Source organism: Bufo bufo, chromosome 5 (genome assembly GCF_905171765.1).
Source record: "Bufo bufo chromosome 5, aBufBuf1.1, whole genome shotgun sequence".
Taxonomy (NCBI): Eukaryota; Metazoa; Chordata; class Amphibia; order Anura; family Bufonidae; genus Bufo; species Bufo bufo.
In genome coordinates, this window is record NC_053393.1 from 464,372,826 (window position 1) to 464,392,471 (window position 19,646).

General features: G+C 42.3%; 1 protein-coding gene across 2 annotated transcripts in view; it reads right to left on the minus strand.

Annotated features, from left to right (window-relative positions):
• Nucleotides 1-5,994: 5,994 nt before the first annotated feature.
• RAPGEF5 (Rap guanine nucleotide exchange factor 5) overlaps nt 5,995-19,646 on the minus strand; it is a 358,807-nt gene continuing 345,155 nt past the window's right edge. For both annotated transcript variants that reach the window (XM_040433729.1, XM_040433730.1), the window contains 2 exons: nt 13,089-13,143; nt 5,995-6,463 (listed from right to left, as the gene is read on the minus strand). In XM_040433729.1, the coding sequence (XP_040289663.1) occupies nt 6,345-6,463; nt 13,089-13,143 (174 nt within the window). In that variant the 3' untranslated portion in view covers nt 5,995-6,344. The remainder of the gene's footprint in view (nt 6,464-13,088; nt 13,144-19,646) is intronic.

Sequence of the window (19,646 nt, forward strand, 5' to 3'; positions counted from 1 at the left end):
AATTAAAGCAAAATAGAGGTAAAATTTCTAAATTTCACTTTGTTTTGCAGATTCTCCATTTTAATAAATTTTTTCCTGTAACACATCAAGGGGTAACAACAAAACTCCATATTTATTACCCTGATTCTGCAGTTTACAGAAACACCTCACATGTGGTCGTATACCGCTGAATGGGCGCAGGGCTCAGAAGGCAAGGAGCGCCATATGATTTTTGGAGGGCATATTTTGCTGGAATGGTCTTAGGGCGCTATGTTGCATTTGAAGAGACCCTAAGGTACCCCCACAGTGAAACCCCCTAAAAAGTGACCACATTTTGTAAACTACGCCACTCAAGGAATTTTAAGGGTTGTAGCGAGCACTTTGACCCAACAGGCGTTTCATAGAATTTATAACCCTTGGCTGTGAAAATGAATTTTTTATTTTTTTTACAAGAAAATGGTGCTTTAGGCCCAAACTTTCTTTTTCACAAAAAGATAACAGGAGAATATCCACCCACAATTTGCTACCCATTTTCTCCTAAATACAGTAACACCCCAATTGTGGTCGTAAACTGTTATTTGGGGATTCGCCAGTGCTCAGAATGGAAGGAGCAGCATCTGGATTTTCTAACATGGAATTTTCTGTCATGGTTTTTAAGAGCGATAACTTTTTAATTTTTTTATTGACTGAGCTGCGTGAGGGCTTATTTTTTGCGGGACAAGCTGTGGTTTTTATTGGCACCATTTTGGGGTACATTTGACTTTCTGGTAGCCTTTTATCATTTTTTTGGGAGGTGAACTCACAAAAAAGCTGTTTAGTGTCATTTTTCTATATATTTTTTTACACTGTTCACTTGATAGGGTAGATCATGTGATATTTTTGTAGATCCGGTCGTTATGGACGCAACAATACCAAATGTGTCTATTTTTTATTTTTTTTTACGTTGTACACAATTTTTTTTACAAGACCTCTGGGGGACATTTAACTTCCCTTTATTTTTTCCTTCACTATTGATTTCTCCTGTAATTGGGACTGACATAGTAGCCCCAGTTACAGGGGAAATGCAGCCCCCAGAGAGTCTGTACAGCGGTATACTGCGCTGTACTGCCTCAGTGCAGGGCTGATTGTGGTCTATGGAAGACCCTACAGCTCCTGCACTCTCCCCAGCCCCGGCGGTCACATGACCACCGGGCCAGGACAGGAAACGGCATAGCGCTTCCTTGCTGTATACACAGCGCTCGTTCAGTGATCTAGAAGGCAGGGACACCGAGGAACGGTCCTTGCCCTCTCCCTCGGGTGCCCTGCTGTCACTGACAGCGGGCCCCCCACTCGGCAGCTGCATGATTAGCGTGCAGCTGCCATCTCTGAAAGGACATTCCAGAACGTCCATTCAGAGATATACCCGACCGCCCAGGACGTTTATAGTCAATGGGCGGTCGGAAAGTGGTTAAATTAGGTGCAGAACGGCGTAAAATGCCGGTCTATAATAAATTCCCTCCAATGTGCTATGATTCCCATCCCCAGCTCACAATTTTGTACCTGCTTCTAATTAACTAGCAGATGGTTATGATCGGTATGTTGGGTGAGCTTCTCATGTTCTCCCAGCCTGTGTACGTTCACCTGCTACTCCATGAAAACTAGCAGCTAGACGACAACCCCGCATCCCATAGACACACCTGCAGTGTTTAGGGCATTATAAGACAGGATACAAAAACATCATTTAAATGCATTTCCTGTGATGTTTTCATTGGAGTTTTTGAAATCATTAAATTCCGTTGAGAAATACTAAAAAAATCTGGAGGTCTGTATTATTATTTTTTCCAAAATGCAGTGTCCTCTAGATATCAAACTTTTTTTTGGCTTTATCTTTATAGACTTCTTTATAGGATTTTAAAAATATCAATTGTCACAGAATTAAAAAAAAGTTACCAAAATGCTTAAAATGTGTGGCGATTTTCTCATCAATTTTGAAACATTGAAAAAAAAGGTGCTCACACAAAGAAGGCCTAAGGATAAGTTCACACACTGCAAGTATGCTGCAGTAACAACCTACAATCTACATCAAAGAACCAATAGAGGTGTTGAGTCATTATACAGATTTTTAGGTTTATTCTTGAAAGAGATAAAAAAAATCAAACATTTGAAAGGCAAGAGAAAATTACAGTGGCTTACACAAGTTAAATCCGCATATTGCTTTGCAATTATACATTTCAATTATTGCTTACAAGCTCTAATAAATACACAAACAAGATTCTGTACAGAGGTGATAAAGCAACCGATTACAAAATCACCTATAAGCGGTCCCTGGGGAGATCCACAGTCACACTGCTTCATGTTCTCTGGGACTATTGAGAGCATATCTGGCCTGGAAAACAGTAGGTCCCTGAGAACACAGTTTTTCTCAGGTGGCTTGATGGTAAAGGGTGCAGGTCATTTTACTACAATATGTACATGGGTAGACAGCAGCCATGGCACTCCTCTCTCTTTCCCAGACTGCCATATTAAGTGTATGGAAAGTCTGGCCTTTCATTTATGCATTTAATGGAGCAGAATCAAACTTTCTGAGGTTCTGCTAGTATGATTCGGTATCTAGAAGTTTTGATGTTACAACATCGGCTCTGCTGTGTCAGTCTCTTATCATTCTTGTACACAGGAGAATCCCATGGCCCAGAATAAACTGGCCCATTTGGGGAAAAAAAAAGGGTAAGCTAATACCCAGGTATTTTATATAGTTCATAAATGAGTCTCGGGGTAGGTTCACACAATGGATTTTGACTGCGACAAAGTCTGGTGCGCATCCCAGAAACTGCTTCGGTGTCTGCTGTAGGTTTACATTTGGAATGGTGCGGTCCTGCTCTCTGTATACTGTAGCTCCACTGAGCAGACTTCCAAGGAGTCCGCGCGATAACTGTGCCAAGAATGGACCTGAACGTTCTTGCTGCTGCCTGGAAAACTGCATGGGAAAAACCCTTAGCCACATAAGCTGTGGCTCGGCCTCCCATTGAAAATAATGGGAAGCCGATTCTGCGCAGATTCTGTGCAGTTTTAGGCATCAAATCCGCACCGAAACGCGTGCCAAAAAATACTGTGTGAACCTATACTTAGTGATATGAGGATTTCTGGAAAAATACACAAATATTGCAAACATATATAGCCAGAAAAAGATTCTATAGGGGTTGTGTATTAAAATATCTATAAACATTTGGCAGCTAATGTAAAGTAAACAAAATTTAGGACGAATAATATGACATGATGATAGCTCGGTAATTGCACATGAATACATACAGAAATTGGCTGGTTCAATTCTACTAGTGACTTTCCCTTATCTTCTGGCGAATGCACTATTAATCCTGGCAATGCTGCCCAGTGTTTGGAGTTTGTGCTACTCTAATCACTGGGACAATTCTGATTTTGCTCCAATATATTCATTAATCTGTGGCGACAATTCTCTCTCTCATAATATAAGTGGCTCTGAAAACATGGCGTGCAATATATAAAAAGAAGGATGGCGGTAGCTGCAGATGTTCTGTACTCTGGCAGCCCGGGATGAAGTGTCTGCAGGATAAGTAAGAGGGGCACAGCCACAGGTACAGTACATGGATAGGGCTAAGTGTATCCACAAATGTAGAAGAAACAAGTATTATCACCTAAACAGTTTCCATGGAACATAGTGCATGCATAGAGAACAGGATGAGTAAACTTAAGTCTCTTTAATACTGTTTTAGGGATAGCTGCCCTGACAACGTACACAATTGACCAAGTCAGATCTGTCATATTGATGAAGAGCCACCAGATGGAGCCCTAAGCACCAATACTATGTACAAGAAATGTCACAGACTAAACAGGCATGTAAGTGCTACTTATACCCGGACACGTTTACTGAAGGGCATGGTGGAGAGGGAGCGCTTTGTGGTATTATATGCAAAATCTGTCAGACATGAATGCAAACTTTTCACAAAGTTAGGTGTTAACTTTAGCATTAAAGCTGCTTGAAATGCCAGACAGAATTACAGATATCCTGGTAACATGCAAAAAACTAAAGCTCAAAGCATTTAATGTGGAATTATTAGTCTACATGTAACAGCTGTATTCTCCACCCACGTCAAGAATTCTCAGTGCATTCATCTCACCGGAAAGTATATGTAAAATATGGGGAGTAAGGCAGTGAGACAGCTTGGCAGTTACCTTCCTACAAGCTGACCTGAATAAAGTAGGGTGCATTTCCATGTGCTGAATGGCACTGGCAGTGTGCCATGTGGGCAATTACAGTGCTGCAAGTTGAAACCATTTGCTCCATCGGCACAAGCTGTGGCCAGAAACTACACTGCAAACATTTCCCAGTTTGTGTTATTACCACGTCCTGCGTTCATAGGGTTCTTTACAGCCATGGGATTCAGCCAGTTCCCTCAGGTTCTCCAGATCCGGTTGTTAAACTTACAGCGGCAGCTGGAGAGGAGCGCTTCCATTCCATAGTTTAGCTCCTTAGGCTTTTTAAAAGTTCAGTGGTATGTGTGTGTAGTGTATATATGGTGTTGCATATATATATATGGTGTATGTACATGTAAATGTGTCGTGACGCCGTGTGTCTGCTGTTGAGTAGGGAACCGGTAAAAAATTTGAATCCCACCCATGGTTCTTTACCTGTGGGGACCGTCCGGTACGGCACATTAACTGCAGGCTATTCTACTACAGAAGGGTTTACACTGGTTCTAGTGCATGCCATAGAAACAAAATGTATGAGGCAATATAAGCAAACAATAGGATTCCATGATGGAGACTACAAAGCATTGTTCTATGTCATCCGACTGAACCCCCTCTCCCCAAAGTAGAAGTCATCTGTTCTACTATGTACAAACAATACATTTCTACCCACATAAAAATAGAGCTTCATTAATACCTGCCGGCAGAATAACTTAGTAGGAAAATTCTGTTCTCGTTCTCTGTTCTTATTTAGAAACTCATTTCAGCTTGTTTTATTTCATGCTCAGCAAATCATGAAACAGGTTATTTCCATGACATCTTTTTCTTAAAGACTATCAAGTCAGCCCACGAGCAGCCACGAGCTGCACAATGACATATTAATCTCACCCCCACCCATTACTTCTGTAAACCTGGCACATAGTAATGAATCCTAATCTTACACCTCCATGTGATACATGATAGCCTCACCTAAGGGCTAATTCATACTTCAGTGCTTTGCTCAGTGATTCCCATCAGTGATTTTGAGCCAAAACCAGGACCGGAGCCTACATATAGTATCTATATGCATCTGTTCCATGTTTTTGACCTCTACCTAGTTTTGGGTCACAATAACTGACCAAACGCTGACTTGTGAACTAGACCTTCCGTGTGCATTCCGTATTTTGCAATAGAAAGGGCGATTCTTGTCCGCAATACGGACCAGAACATGACATGTTATATCATTTGCGGAGTTCGCAAAAAAATACAGATGTGTGCATGGTCCCATGGAAATTAATGGGTCAATGTGCTACTCGCAAAAAAATAAGCATAGCACACGGAAGAAAAATATGGTCATGTACATGAGGTCTAACATAGATTCCAATGTTCCACAATGACCAACCAGATTAAGACTGAATTACAAATTGTGCACATTTTGTTAAAAGGTTGAAATGGTGACAGGACTTCCAACCTGCAGAATCATTAAACTGGCAGTGAGAAATGAGAAAGCAGGATGTTAAATCCAGCTGAGGCCTCAAACGTGAGACAGGATGGAAAAGGGCAAATCCAGGTCCTGCTACATCTATCCAAGAAGCTATTAAACACTTTACCCAATGCTGTCACTGCCCTCCATTTCACCTCTGCTCCCGCAGCTATTAGGAATATTAATAAATGCCTCTTGATGAGCTGTATTGTACGCACGCACGCTGCCTGCTCTGCCATCTCCCCTTCTCTGCCATTTTACAGTTTAGCAAACCTTTGGAAACACACATTTTGGGCTAGTGCCACTGGTGATGAAGGGCACTTCACTTTTTGTGCATGTTTTGTGGGACATCAATGAGTACATTTAGCAAACACATTGGTAAAGGACATCAGGAGAAGCTGCAGGGGGTATCATGATGCCCCCTGGCACCAGTTCTATCCACCCACAAGGTGCTTAGACTACATCAGCTGTAAACAAAGGGGTATATCTTCTTACAAGAAATAGTCGTGTTCTTGGTTAATGCGGAAAGAAAGTGAATTTCTAGAAGTGTCCTCCTTTTCTTGGGGAGAGGCAAGGGCTGCTCAGTTCTCTTCCATGCTCGTATGGGTTTCTGTCCACTACTGATAAAACTCAGTAAAAATATTTTCCTTGTAAAGCTACATGCTTGGCATCAGCGGTCATTCAGTCCAGACAGGGTGTGTGTCTACACCCGCGGCTCTATCCTGTGCGATAGCTCAAAGAGAGTCTGCTGGTTGTCAATCACAAGCAAGTGATTCGTATAAAACTTGGCCTCCAGGTGCTCTTTCTGGGGAAAGTTGTTGGCTTTAAGAGGGGAAAAAACAAGAGACAAAAACATAAATACCAATGATAATGAAGAAATAACGTAAAAAACTATAATATTTAAAGTAACAATCCCAGAAGAAAACGCACACCTCACACCCAAAATCTCACCTTTGTGGTCTTTACCAACCTAGTGTTACAAAGGTGTCATCTTGTAGGCCGCTCTGGCAGCCTGCCTGTACGCTCATATCCCAGGGGTTATCATCTCCCACCTGAGAACATAGGTAACGTGTGACTTGCCTGGGACTTGTATTTGTAGGCAGTTTGGAAGAATCCTTCCAGAAGACACCCATGGTTCCCGCGATCAGCAGCGACCATGTAAGTGAGAATTTGGGGGTACACTAACGTTATCTTTTTTTATTTTTTTATGTAGCTAGTCACTCTCAAAGGCCACAGGCCACTTTTCCTGAAGCCTATCAGAGGATGGCGCAGAAGGCGTGACGATGTCTGTCCTCCAGAAGACGCAGACAGCAGCATGGAACCGGAGTTAGGTGAGGTATTTTATTTTGTACCTTGGGACAACATACTTTTGGCCCACTATAGAGGGGACATTATTTTTTACTGGGAGGCACTATGAGGTCATTAGTACTACCGGGGCACTATAAGAGGGCATATTCTCTCCTGGGGCAAACTATGGGGGCTTTAATCCTACTGGGGGCACTTTAGGGGGAATTAGTACTACCGGGGCACTATAAGAGGGCATATTCTCTCCTGGGGCAAACTATGGGGGCTTTAATCCTACTGGGGGCATTATGGTGGGCTTCATTACCACTGGGGGCAGTATGATGGACTTTATTACTACAATAGGGCACTATGGTAGGCTTTATAACAACTGGGGCTCCATAGGCAGGCATAATTACTTCTGGGGGTGCAATGTAGGCATTTTTACTTCTGGGGAGGCGGCATTATGATGGGCTTTATTACTACTGGGGGATTATAGGGAACATTAATACTACTGTGGGGGCATCATTATTTCTGGAGCACATTATTACTATTGGAGGCACTGTAGGGGCACTATTACTACTAAAGGCACTCTGGGAGGGAATTATTACTATTGGTGGGACTTTTCAAAGCACAGTATCAGCATAGCATAATTATTATTTGGGGACACTGTTTGCGGTACTATTACTATCAGGCACACTATTTGCTGGGCGCAGTTATTTTGTGAGGCCAATGTGTTGCCATAATTATTAAAGGGAGAACTATCTGTTTGGTTCTAGATTTTTCAGGGAAACTATTTCGGCAGTATAGTATTTGGTAGCATTGGGGAGCACAGCAGGCAAAGTATTTGGGGAGGCAAGATGGGTTGTTGAGAAGGTGGGGAGGAAGATGGAAAAATAGGAACCTAAGATGTCTGTGTGGCAAACTCTGCAGAGATGAAACATGGCTGAAAGAAGTCATTATGGTGGTATGGTCCAAATGGATAATATGAGAAAAGAGAACATCTGTATCAGAGGAGACATCACTGGATGTAAGAGGTATGTGGTGCTATGCTTTTTGTCAAATCTGAAGGAGCTGCTGAAAAAGACTTGGAACTGAGCCTACGACAGTAGCACGAGAATAGCCTTATTTTGTTAACATTTCTCACCGTTCGCTTTCTTGTGGGGTACTCGGTTCGAAGTTCTTGTCACTAGGGGTGCTTAACATTGACTTTATTTTCCATTAAAAGGAATTGTGAGTTTCTGTTGGCATGGAGCGGCTCAGATGCCCCCACTGTCTTTGGGGGAAGGTGGTTTTAGGAATTTAGCAATTTACAGCATGACTGGCAACCTGCTAAAATGCATTCAGCTTGTTAATTACTTTTGTTTTTGAAAGCGGATCAGCTAAATAAAATATTTGCAAGAGGATTTCTAGAGGGTGATTACTGGCTTTTTGGGGCTTAGTCAAGAATAAAATGCTTCTCTTCTGCTGGCATGTAAATGATATGAGCTCTGCACATCCAGCCCACACTGTTTCCATCTGGCTGATTTCTGTGTAGTGTTCTGTACATAATCAAAGCTATAATATGCATCAGGCCCCAGGTCACTTGCTTTCTTTGTTAGGGCTGCCTTTCTGGATAAGTGTTTTTAGCACATTTTCCCAGATGCCCAAAGTGGATAAAGAATGTGAGAATCCCTCTGGGACTGAAATAGTCAACATGGTCTTAGGAGGAGTTAGAAAATTAGTCTAATGTCTTCATAAAATTCACATTGGTGATATTGTGCCTTCAGGGCTGCTAGGCACATTCTCTGTCTATTACCACACATCTCTCTGCCTAACACTTTCCCTGAAGCTCCAGACGTGCAATGTCCTAATTCAGAGGATGGAAAGTCTGCATTAAAGGGGTATTCCAGTTGTTACAAGTTATCCCCTATCCAAAGAATAGGGAATAACTATTAGATCGGTGGGGGTCCCAGCAGGACCACGAGGGCCCCATATCCCATGCAGCCCCTTTGAAAAAAACAGAGTGGCTGGTCGAACGGAGCAGCCGTGGATAGGGGATAAGTTGTAACAACCGGAATAACCCCTTTAAAGGGAACCTGTCACCGGGATTTTGTGTATAGAGCTGAGGACATGAGTTGCTAGATGGCCGCTAGCACATCCGCAATATCCATTCCCCATAGCTCTCTGTGCTTTTATTGTGTAGGAATAACTTAGGAACGGCACAACACAGAGGAGTAAGAAGAGATGCTCAAGAATGGTCATTCAATGTGGAATTTGTGACTAAAACAAACATGTCAGGACTGATGATGGGTCCTCAGAACTCTCAGTTTGTGCTATTTTACGCACTTGACTATCATGTAATGTGTTGCACATAAAGCGGGGCTTACAGGGGTTGTGTCACTTCAGCAAATAGAATTTATCATGTAGAGAAAGTTAATAAAAGGCACTTACTAATGTATTGTGATTGTCCATATTGCCTCCTTTGCTGGCTGGATTCATTTTTCCATCACATTATACACTGCTCGTTTCTATGGTTATGACCACCCTGCAATCCAGTAGCGGTGGTCGTGTTTGCACACTATAGGATAAAGCACCAGCCTAAGAGCGCTCCCACGGTCTCTGCCACCAGAGAGGCCGATACTTTTTCCTATAGTGTGCAACCACAACCACTGCTGATGGATTTTAGGGTGGTCATAACCATGATAAAAACAAACCCTATCTTACTGGGTCAAAAGTAATAAATGTTGGGCAACCCTCTCAACAGAATATATAACAACAAAATGGGTGACCTTGTTAAAGCTTAACTTTTAATCAACACAAGATATAAAATAAAATAATAGCCCATAAGTACAATAATAGACTAGAATATGTGCTGCATGAATCTGCCTAAATTACCAGTGCTCAGTAAAAGAGGAACAGTCTTACCACAGTCTTTCAAAGTGGTGTCACCATGGAAACGAGCAGTGTATAATGTGATGGAAATATGAATCCAGCCAGCAAAGGAGGCAATATGGATAGTAAAAATACATTAGTACATGCCTTGTATTAACTCTGTCCACATGATAAATGCTACTTGCTGAAGTGACACAACCCCTTTAAAGGGGTTGTTTTATCATAGACATTAGTGCAATATACCACACTCACTATCAAAGCCATGTATACGGCCACCGGTACAAGAGCAGATCCATCAGGAGGTGAATTGCTATGCCTGGCACCGCTGCCACATTGTTCTACCGTTTGGCTTAGATCACATTGACTGAAGTCACTAAATTGCACATTAGGGGCATGTTCTAGCAATATGTAACCATTGTCTATGTGACAACCTTTTTAATTATCATCTGTCTACCTGTCTGTCAATAGCTGGCCATAGATATTAGAGCAGGCTTACACAAATTTTGGCCTGAGGCCAACACCATTATCTGTGTCTTTAAAGGACATCTGTCAGCAGATTTGTACCTATGAAACTGGCTGACCTGTTACATGTGCGCTTGGCAACTGAAAGCATCTGTGTTGGTCCCATGTTCCTATGTGCCCGCACTGCTGAGAAAAATGAAGTTTCAATATATTCAAATGAGCCTCTAGGAGCAACAGGGGCGTTGCCATTACACTTCGAGGTTCTGCTCTCTCTGCAACTGCTGCGCCTCCTCCTCTCCAGGCAGTGAGAATGTCATTAGTGATGAGCGAGCATGCTTGGCTGAACTGCTGTTCGGCTTGAGCATCGCTATGCTCGGCAGATCAGAGTGCTCGGTCGAATAATTCGGGCGCTCGAATATAATTTAATACAATGGAAGTCAATAGGAGAACCCCAGGCACCCCCTGCTCGGAAGAGAAGAGGATGTGTAGTTCATTAAAAAAAGGTTAGAAATTGATAGAAACCCCAAAATGGTTTGGCAACAGCATTAGGAGGATAGCTGGATGCGTCTTAGATTCCTATTATGTACGACATACAATAGACAACCACACAGAGGCTATATGCCAAAATCCAGGTATGTACAAGCCATCCATCTATCCATGAGACAGATAACAGCCAGCATACCTTACAATGGCAGCCTTGTGCACTATGAGATATTCCAAACCAGCTCTCATCTGACTGAAAACCAGTAAACCTCAAAGTTATTTTGCATCTGTTGGATGTCTTGGGTGGACCTGCACACCTAGATCAATATCATTAGGGTGACAAAAAGTTTTCCAATTGTTCTAACATAATATTCAATAACCTTTCTATTGAGTTATGAATAGCGCCCTCTATTGGTTTCACAGTATTATGACGAAACAAATATTCTTGTCAGAAGACTATGAAACCAATAGAGAGTGCTGTTCATAACTCAATAGCGCCCTCAATTGGTTTAATAGTGTTCTGACAAGAATATAAGACTGAGTCTTACGACAAGCTTATTAGTGTAGCCTTTTGCATGGAAAATTTGCAATTAGAATATTCGCGATCTGCACTAGGATGATATCTGACACTGAAAAAGCTAGGTAATAACTCAGTGATAAAATCTGACACTGGGAAATCTGGGTAATAACTAGCGATCTACACAGTTATTACCCAGCTTTTCCAGTGTCATATCACTGACTTACTACATAATTATTACATAATATTCGCTATATATTCATTTTTAGAATATTCATAATATTCTAAAAAACAAATATATAGCAATATAGCGAATATTATGTAATAATTATGTAGTAAGTCAGTGATAATATCTGACACTGGAAAAGCTGGGTAATAACTCAGTGTAGATCGCGAGTTATTACCCAGCTTTCCCAGTGTCCGATATCATTCTAGTGTAGATCGCAAATATTCTAATCGCAAATTTTCCATGTAAAAGGCTACACTAATAAGCTTGTCATAAGACTCTAATATGAACAGCACCCTCTATTGGTTCCATAGTCTTCTGACAAGAATATTTGTTTCATCATAAGACTGTGAAACCAATAGAGGGCGCTATTCATAACACTATCTATTGGTTTTCATAGTCTTATGACAGCTGAAAAACAAGGCAGATTCTGCTCATTTGCACGTCTTTCCCATATGCCCATGTTTATGCAAATGGGTTTTTACATGACAACTGTATAGAAAGGTTATTGAATATTATGTTAGGACAATTGGAAAACTTTTTGTCACCCTAATGATATTGATCTAGGTGCGCAGGTCCACCCAAGCCATCCAACAGATGCAAAATAACTTTGAGGTTTACTGGTTCTCAGTCAGATAAGAGCTGGTTTGGAATATCTCATAGTGCACAAGGCTGACATTGTAAGGTATGCCGAGTAAGCCTGTCATCTGTCTCATGGATAGATTGATGGCTTGCACATACCTGGCTTTTGGCATATAGCCTTTGTATGGTTGCCTATTGTATGTCGTACATAATATGAGTCTAAGACGCATCCAGCTATCCTCCTAATGCTGTTTCCAAACCATTTTGGGGTGCCTGGTTGTCTCCTATTGACTTCCATTATACCGAGCACATGAATATAGCAATGTGTTTGGGCCGAACACCTGAATACTTTGGTGGTCGCTCATCACTAAATGTCATCATACCTGGCCCAGATTCTCAAAGTCTCATGCTGCGTCGCACACTTCAGTATACGGCACAGCTGCAGTACGAGAAAGAGGCTCAAAGTACAGACGAGAACTGATGGCAACGCCCCTGTTGCTCCTAGAGGCTAATTTGCATATATTTTGACTTCATTTTTCTCAGCAGTACAGGCGCATATGAACATGGGACCAACACAGATGCCTTCAGCTGCCAAGCATACATGTAACAGGTCAGCCAGTATGACAACTACAAATCTGCTGACAGATGCCCTTTAATATGCCATAAACATTGTAGTCTTGGTTCACATAACATTTTTTCAAGTGTATAGAAACGAGCCGTGCCATTGAAGTAAAAGGGACATTTTTTAATTACACCTGCTCACCGTTGCAATGTAGACAGCGAACAGGTAAACAATGAAGGCTGCGCGCGCATGGAGCGCGGCCTTGTCTTCAACCAGCTGATCGACAGGGGTGCCGGGTGTTGGACCCCCACCGATCTAATATTGATAACCTATCCTGAGGATAGCCGGATTATAAAACATTGCATTAATTTTATTGTATGAAATATATATTATCAAATGAATTCTGTCATAATATATCTAACAAAGTGATTGCTTAGTTCTTGTATCAGCCCACACTTACCAAACTGGTTATTCCGACAATATCTCAGTGATCTCACTGTGTCGGCTATCATGTGCTGAAAATAAGAAGAAAGTACTGTCAGTACAACATACCAAAAATCTGTCAGGCCATCAGTATGCAGATTTACACTTAATACAAATCTCTAGCCTTCAGTCTGTTCCAAAGTGCTTGAAGTAAATGTGATTTTCTGTTTTTGAGGGATTAGCACAATGCTGTCACTTAAGAAGAAAATACTTGGCTTACAAATTACCATATTTATTACGATCTTTCTATAAATTAAGTTTTTTGTAGTAAAACTCAAAAAGTCAAGAAGTAAAAGATGATTTATTTGTTGGATCAGCAGACGCTTCCTATGTGGCAGCACCGCTCTGTAGTTTATCGATCTCACTAGTCAATGTAACAGACTAGATGCAGAATGACTTGTTCGTGCACAGCAGTTCTTCTTCTCTCGGTGGCTCTTTATCTGGGACACACAGCTGTACATGTGCAACAATACTTGGAGTAACTCGCGCTGGGCTCTATGTGAATATTACAGACATAATGCTCAGTAATGGCTGTTACTTAGAAAACTACAGGGATTACACTGGTTGTCACCATGTGCTGGAAACAGATAACTCACTGCCAACAAACAGCTATGCCCGATGCTCCAACTGCCATTTCTTTGCCCATTCAATGCCATTGCCCACATTCGATCCTGTCCTGATGGTCAGGCAACGCATTTTGTGGCCTTTATCAGATATTATAAATGACCTTTATCAAGTTGGGGCAGCCACTTACCACATACTTCCTATTCCAAAAAGGTGATCTGCTCAATCCCAATCTATAAATGACACATCATCACCTCATAGCAAGTAGTATAGGTTTACACAATGTCTCTGGATTCAATTTGGTGAGAATGTTTCATAAGGAGATATAGTATCCCCCGAATCCTGACCTAGGCCTCTCACCCACTGTTAATGCAGTACTCTCTGCTCTACACTGATGAGGGGCAATCACCCTGAAACAGCTGTCTGCAGATGAGGTGCTGGCTTATTTAATATCCGAGTCATGTCTCAAGGACTTATAAAAAGGATAGCTGCCTTACATCTGGTGGCATTAGAGGCAGAGCTTGCTAAGAGCTCATTTGTATCCCTTTGCCTGGCCTATAAGACTCCTCGAGCTGTCTCTCTATAAGGAGATCTAGTATCCCCCGAATACAACCACCAAACATATGCCCCAGAATTATGCAACTGTATGTCTTTGATCCCTATAAAAAAAAATGTATAGCACACTGTATATTTAACTTCTAGTACATAAATGTATGAAGAAGCATAGTCAACTGTGCTGTTTAATACAGTTGAGGCAATTGTATTCTGATATACGGTAGATCAAATGTATCCCAAAGAGACACTGACATATGTCTGACTCTTGAAGTTTATGGGCAAATTAGATGTATTCGTCAGATACTGCAGCACTCATAGAAAAATCTGCTCCATGCCTGTATAGTCTCTCATTGTCATATTTCCTAATGAGTCCTTCCTTTTGGCGTGAAGGAATGTAATATTTCTCCAGATTATTTCCGGATTTATTGATAGATGTTACATATTAGTTTATATTCAATTTCACATTACCACATCACATTTCACAATTTTAAAGGGTACTTCTTTTACCAGCACAGCCCCTTCTCAATGCAGAAAAAACAGAGACTGGCATCAGGCCTTTCATACAGACGGACAAAGTGCGGATATGTCAGTATACCAGATTCAGTTTTGCCAGCAAATTAGCCAGCAAACACAATGCAGAGCTTCAGAATTATTAGGGTTCATTCAGACGTCCGTATGCTTTCCGCAAAAATACGGATCAGTTTTTTTGCGGATTAGATACTGACCCATTCACTTCTATGGGGCCCTTTTCCATTCCACGGCTCCGCAAAACAAATAAAACATGTCCTATACTTGTCAGTGAAAAGCAGGACATGGCCCTATTGAATTCTATGGATCAGCAAAAAAAAAAAACGGAATGCAATCCGTTTTTTTGCGGACATGCTGAACTGTCTGCAAAAAAAACGGATCCGCATTTTTGCAGGCAGCATACGGATGTCTGAATGAGCCCTTAGTATGTAATGTAAGAGGTACAGAATTCACATAGTCATGAAGTGAGAATTGCTGGACTCTCCCTAGCATGTGAGCAATGGTTGTTCATATGTTGAGACCCAAACTGATTTTGAGAACAGGTCTCAACATATCCCAGATAGAGAGGTGGGCAATATGCCATATAAGGCTACTTTCACACTAGCGTTCGGGTGTCCGCTCGTGCGCTCCGTTTGAAGGGGCTCACGAGCGGCCCCGAACGCATCCGTCTGGCCCCAATGCATTCTCAGTGGAGGCGGATCCACTGAGAATGCATCCGCCTGCCAGCGCTCAGCCTCCGCTCAGTGAGCGGACACCTGAACGCTGCTTGCAGTGAGCGGATCCGTCCAGACTTATAATGGAAGTCAATGGGGACGGATCCGCTTGAAGATGACACCATATGGCTCAATCTTCAAGCGGATCCGTTCCCCATTGACTTTCAATGTAAAGTCTGAACGGATCCGCTCAGGCTACTTTCATACTTAGAAAATTTTCTAAGTTTTAATGCAGACGGATCCGTTCTGAACGGATGCGAACGTCTGCATTATCGGAGCGGATCCGTCTGATGAAACATCAGACGGATCCGCTCCGAACGCTAGTGTGAAAGTAGCCTAAGTCTGTGGTGTGATAGGTCCTTTACTGGAGACAACCAGCGCTCTGTTACACATTGCAGCTATGTGTGCTCTGCAGCAAAGTACAGTACAAGTCTATGGGATTTTTTTATTCCCCATCTACAAGTTGCTGATTTTTTACATGTGGATTTGCTCGCGTGGACTGGATTTTCAAATCTGCAGCCTGTCCGTTATCTTGAAGATTGTAATTAAACAGGGTCCAAGCTACAGATATTGATGGCCTATCCTGCGGACAGGTCATTAATATCAGATCGGTGAAGGTCCGACACTCTCACAGATCAGCCTTTCAGGCTGACGCGGGTGCGAAGGCTACACTGGATGGAAGCAGACATCTCCATACACTATGTAGTAGGTACTGCAGCTCAGCTCCCATTCAAGTGAACTACACAGTGTACAGAGCCTTTTGCTCCTGCCCTATACACTGTTTCCGGTGGCAAGGAAGCTTGAAACAGCAGATCGGTGGGTTGCTGGATGTCGGACCCCCATAGATCTGATATTGATGACCTATCCTGAGGATAGGTCAATCGATATCTGTAGCCCAAAAAAAACTCTTTAAGCTAGCCGTACACATTAGATGTATGTCAAATGAACCCCTGATTTTGGCAGGACTGGCCAACCATCTAATGTGCATGGGGGTCTCCTAACTCTCCCCTGACAGCAGGTGTTGGGAGAGAGAAGAGTCAGACATTTTGGATTTCAGCTTGGCAAATCCATTTCTTCTGGGGAAGATAAGAGGTGTCGGGGAGCTTGGATGAGCATGCATGTGTATCTCATATGTTTGGCCGGCATGTAGGAAGAAGGACTTACAGGAATGGCTCCACTGTACTTTCATTTCTCTCTCTTATTATGAAAAGGCATTTGTTATTTGAGAGATGAAGGTGCAAGAGTGAATCATAATTTATTAGACACAATACCGTGCAGGAGATGCCAAGGAACCTTTCTGCACAAGTCAATGACAGGTTGAACCTCTTTGTTTTGGCCACATCTGGACTTGAGGTCATATGTATACACCACTCAAATGTCAATTTTCTTCCTGCTTTGGAACAAAGCTGCTACTACAGCAGAATGAAAACAATGGATGAAAGCAGAGCACCATGAAAGCTGCAGGGCTGTTGCCGTGTCCAAGATGTTGACAGCGTACTTTCATCCGCTCTGATGAGAGCTGGAGACACGACTTGCACGTGGTGCGTTTACTGCTGATGACAATCACAACAATAGAAAGCGCCACAAGCAGGAAACGATTTCCCGATTATCAATCTTCCAGCCGCTTCCATTTACCCCAGAAGGAGAACACCACAAGGTGGATTTTTGCATGGAAAAACACTGGGGAGCTAGACAAACTAATGAGCCATATCAGAGTAACGTGCGGCTGAGACATTCCCACAAGCAATCTATAATCACAGCTAAAAATACGCTAATGTGCTCTACCCATAAACACCAGAATAAAAGAAAGCTTTCTGTTTCTAAAATGAAACTTGTGCCAGGGCCTAGGAGATTATGGCGGAGATGAAAGACACAGATTTGTATTAGAATTCCATTTACTGCATCCAGAATGGCCAACGCCACTCACCGGCGCTAAATCTATAAATATGTCAAATCTGCCATGACCGATTACTTAGTCTGCAGACATTAAATAAGGATGATAAAACAATACGTGTATTGGAATAGAGGTCATCTGCAATCCCCCAGCAAAAGCATGAATTTGTCTCTTAAAGGGGCTGTATGAGATTTGAAACACATGGCTGCCTTCTTCCAGTGTCAGCACCACTCATGCTCATGGGTTGCGTTGCAACTGACCCCATATAAATGGGTTATCTCACAGCAAGATCTCACATCCATGTGCCATATTGTGGGGGTCCTTCACTCAGGATCCCCTCTATATATCTGAATAGAGAGCCACTCTGTAACAGGTGGACCTGGCACATCCAAGCAGTACATACATAGCCATTCATATGAGTGGGAAGGATGCAATGCTACATTTACCAAGTGGCTGCTGCATGGGAATTGTATACCTAGATATGTCTTCACCTAGCGATAGCATTAGGTTAGAGAAGACAGTCTTATGGCGATCAGCTAGTCGCCACACTGACTTCATTTAGAAAAGTAGTTGCCTTGGTGAGAATGCTTTAGGTGGTTGAGCTAGATTACCAGATACAGCCCATGGACAGGTGTGACACCATTTCTGTAAGAAAACAGCCCATGGACAGGTGTGACACCATTTCTGTAAGAAAGCAGCTGTCATTTTCTAGTCTCATACAGCTCCATAACTCTTCAGGGCTCCATCATGACCGTATTAAATCAGATGAATCATCATAATTAGCTAAATGTGGAAACCTCACTAAAACACCTATCTCCAGCCCTAGGCTGCCGATTACATATATGGCTGGGGGCTGCCGAGTACATATATGGCTGGGGGCTGCCGAGTACATATATGGCTGGGGGCTGCCGAGTACATATATGGCTGGGGGCTGCCGAGTACATATATGGCTGGGGGCTGCCGAGTACATATATGGCTGGGGGCTGCCGAGTACATATATGGCTGGGGGCTGCCGAGTACATATATGGCTGGGGGCTGATTACATACATGGCTGGGGGCCGATTACATACATGGCTGGGGGCCGATTACATACATGGCTGGGGGCTGATTACATACATGGCTGGGGGCTGATTACATACATGGCTGGGGGCTGATTACATACATGGCTGAGGGCTGATTACATACATGGCTGGGGGCTGATTACATACATGGCTGGGGGCTGATTACATACATGGCTTGGGGCTGATGAGAGGCATGGAGGACTGATATGAGGCATGGGGGTCTGATCTGAGGTCTTATTAACATTGGGGGTCTGATTGGTGGTCTGATCTGAGGTGTAATGCAAAATTTTTTTTTTCGTATTGTCCCCCTCTAAAACCTAGGTGCGTCTTATGGGCCTGTGCATCTTATAGGGCGAAAAATACGGTATTTAAGTCACACTCTTATCAATAAGATAAGGATTGAGCTTTGATGAGTGTTGATAATGTCAGAGAGCAGCACTGATGGAAAAGAGAGAAAATCCATAGGCTGCTACTAGAGCATCTCCGCAATGTACAGAAGAAAATGGTTCCATATTTTTTTTTAATAAAGACCAATTGGAAAAAAATATTTTTTGCCTAAAATGAGTACAATGCAATAATAAAAATAAATTGCCCCCAAAAGGTGTACATAGCCTTTAACAGTCAAAATAGGTTTAAGACATTTACAAGTTTTAAAATTATAAAACAGAGATGCTACAGAACTTGGTTGTATATCAGCTGCAACAGTACAAAGATATCCTGCCCTTCAGACATGCAGGAAGAATATTTCAAGACAGTCTGGTATTAAATGGATACTGAAGGAGGATGAAACCTGCTCATAGAGAACAAAATGTCAGTCTAATCCAATGAAGAAATCTATTGCACACCAATCCAATGAAGAAATCTATGGCACACCAAAATTTCTTTTTAAGTGATGCTTTAATACATAACGTGTAGATTTACATAATTTTGTGTTTAATTCCATCCGGATTATATATCAATATGACTGGCCATGAGAATAGTCCCAATGTTTCAGTCGGATAACTTTATCAAGGGATTTGTGGCCTTAGGGCTCTTTCACACTTGCGATGTCCTGATCCGTCGTGTACTCCATTTGCCGGAAGTGCCCGCCGGATCCGTAACACCGCAAGTGAACTGAAAGCATTTGAAGACTGATCCGTCTTCAAAATGCGTTCAGTGTTACTATGGCAGCCAGGACGCTATTAAAGTCCTGGTTGCCATAGTAGTAGTAGGGAGCGGGG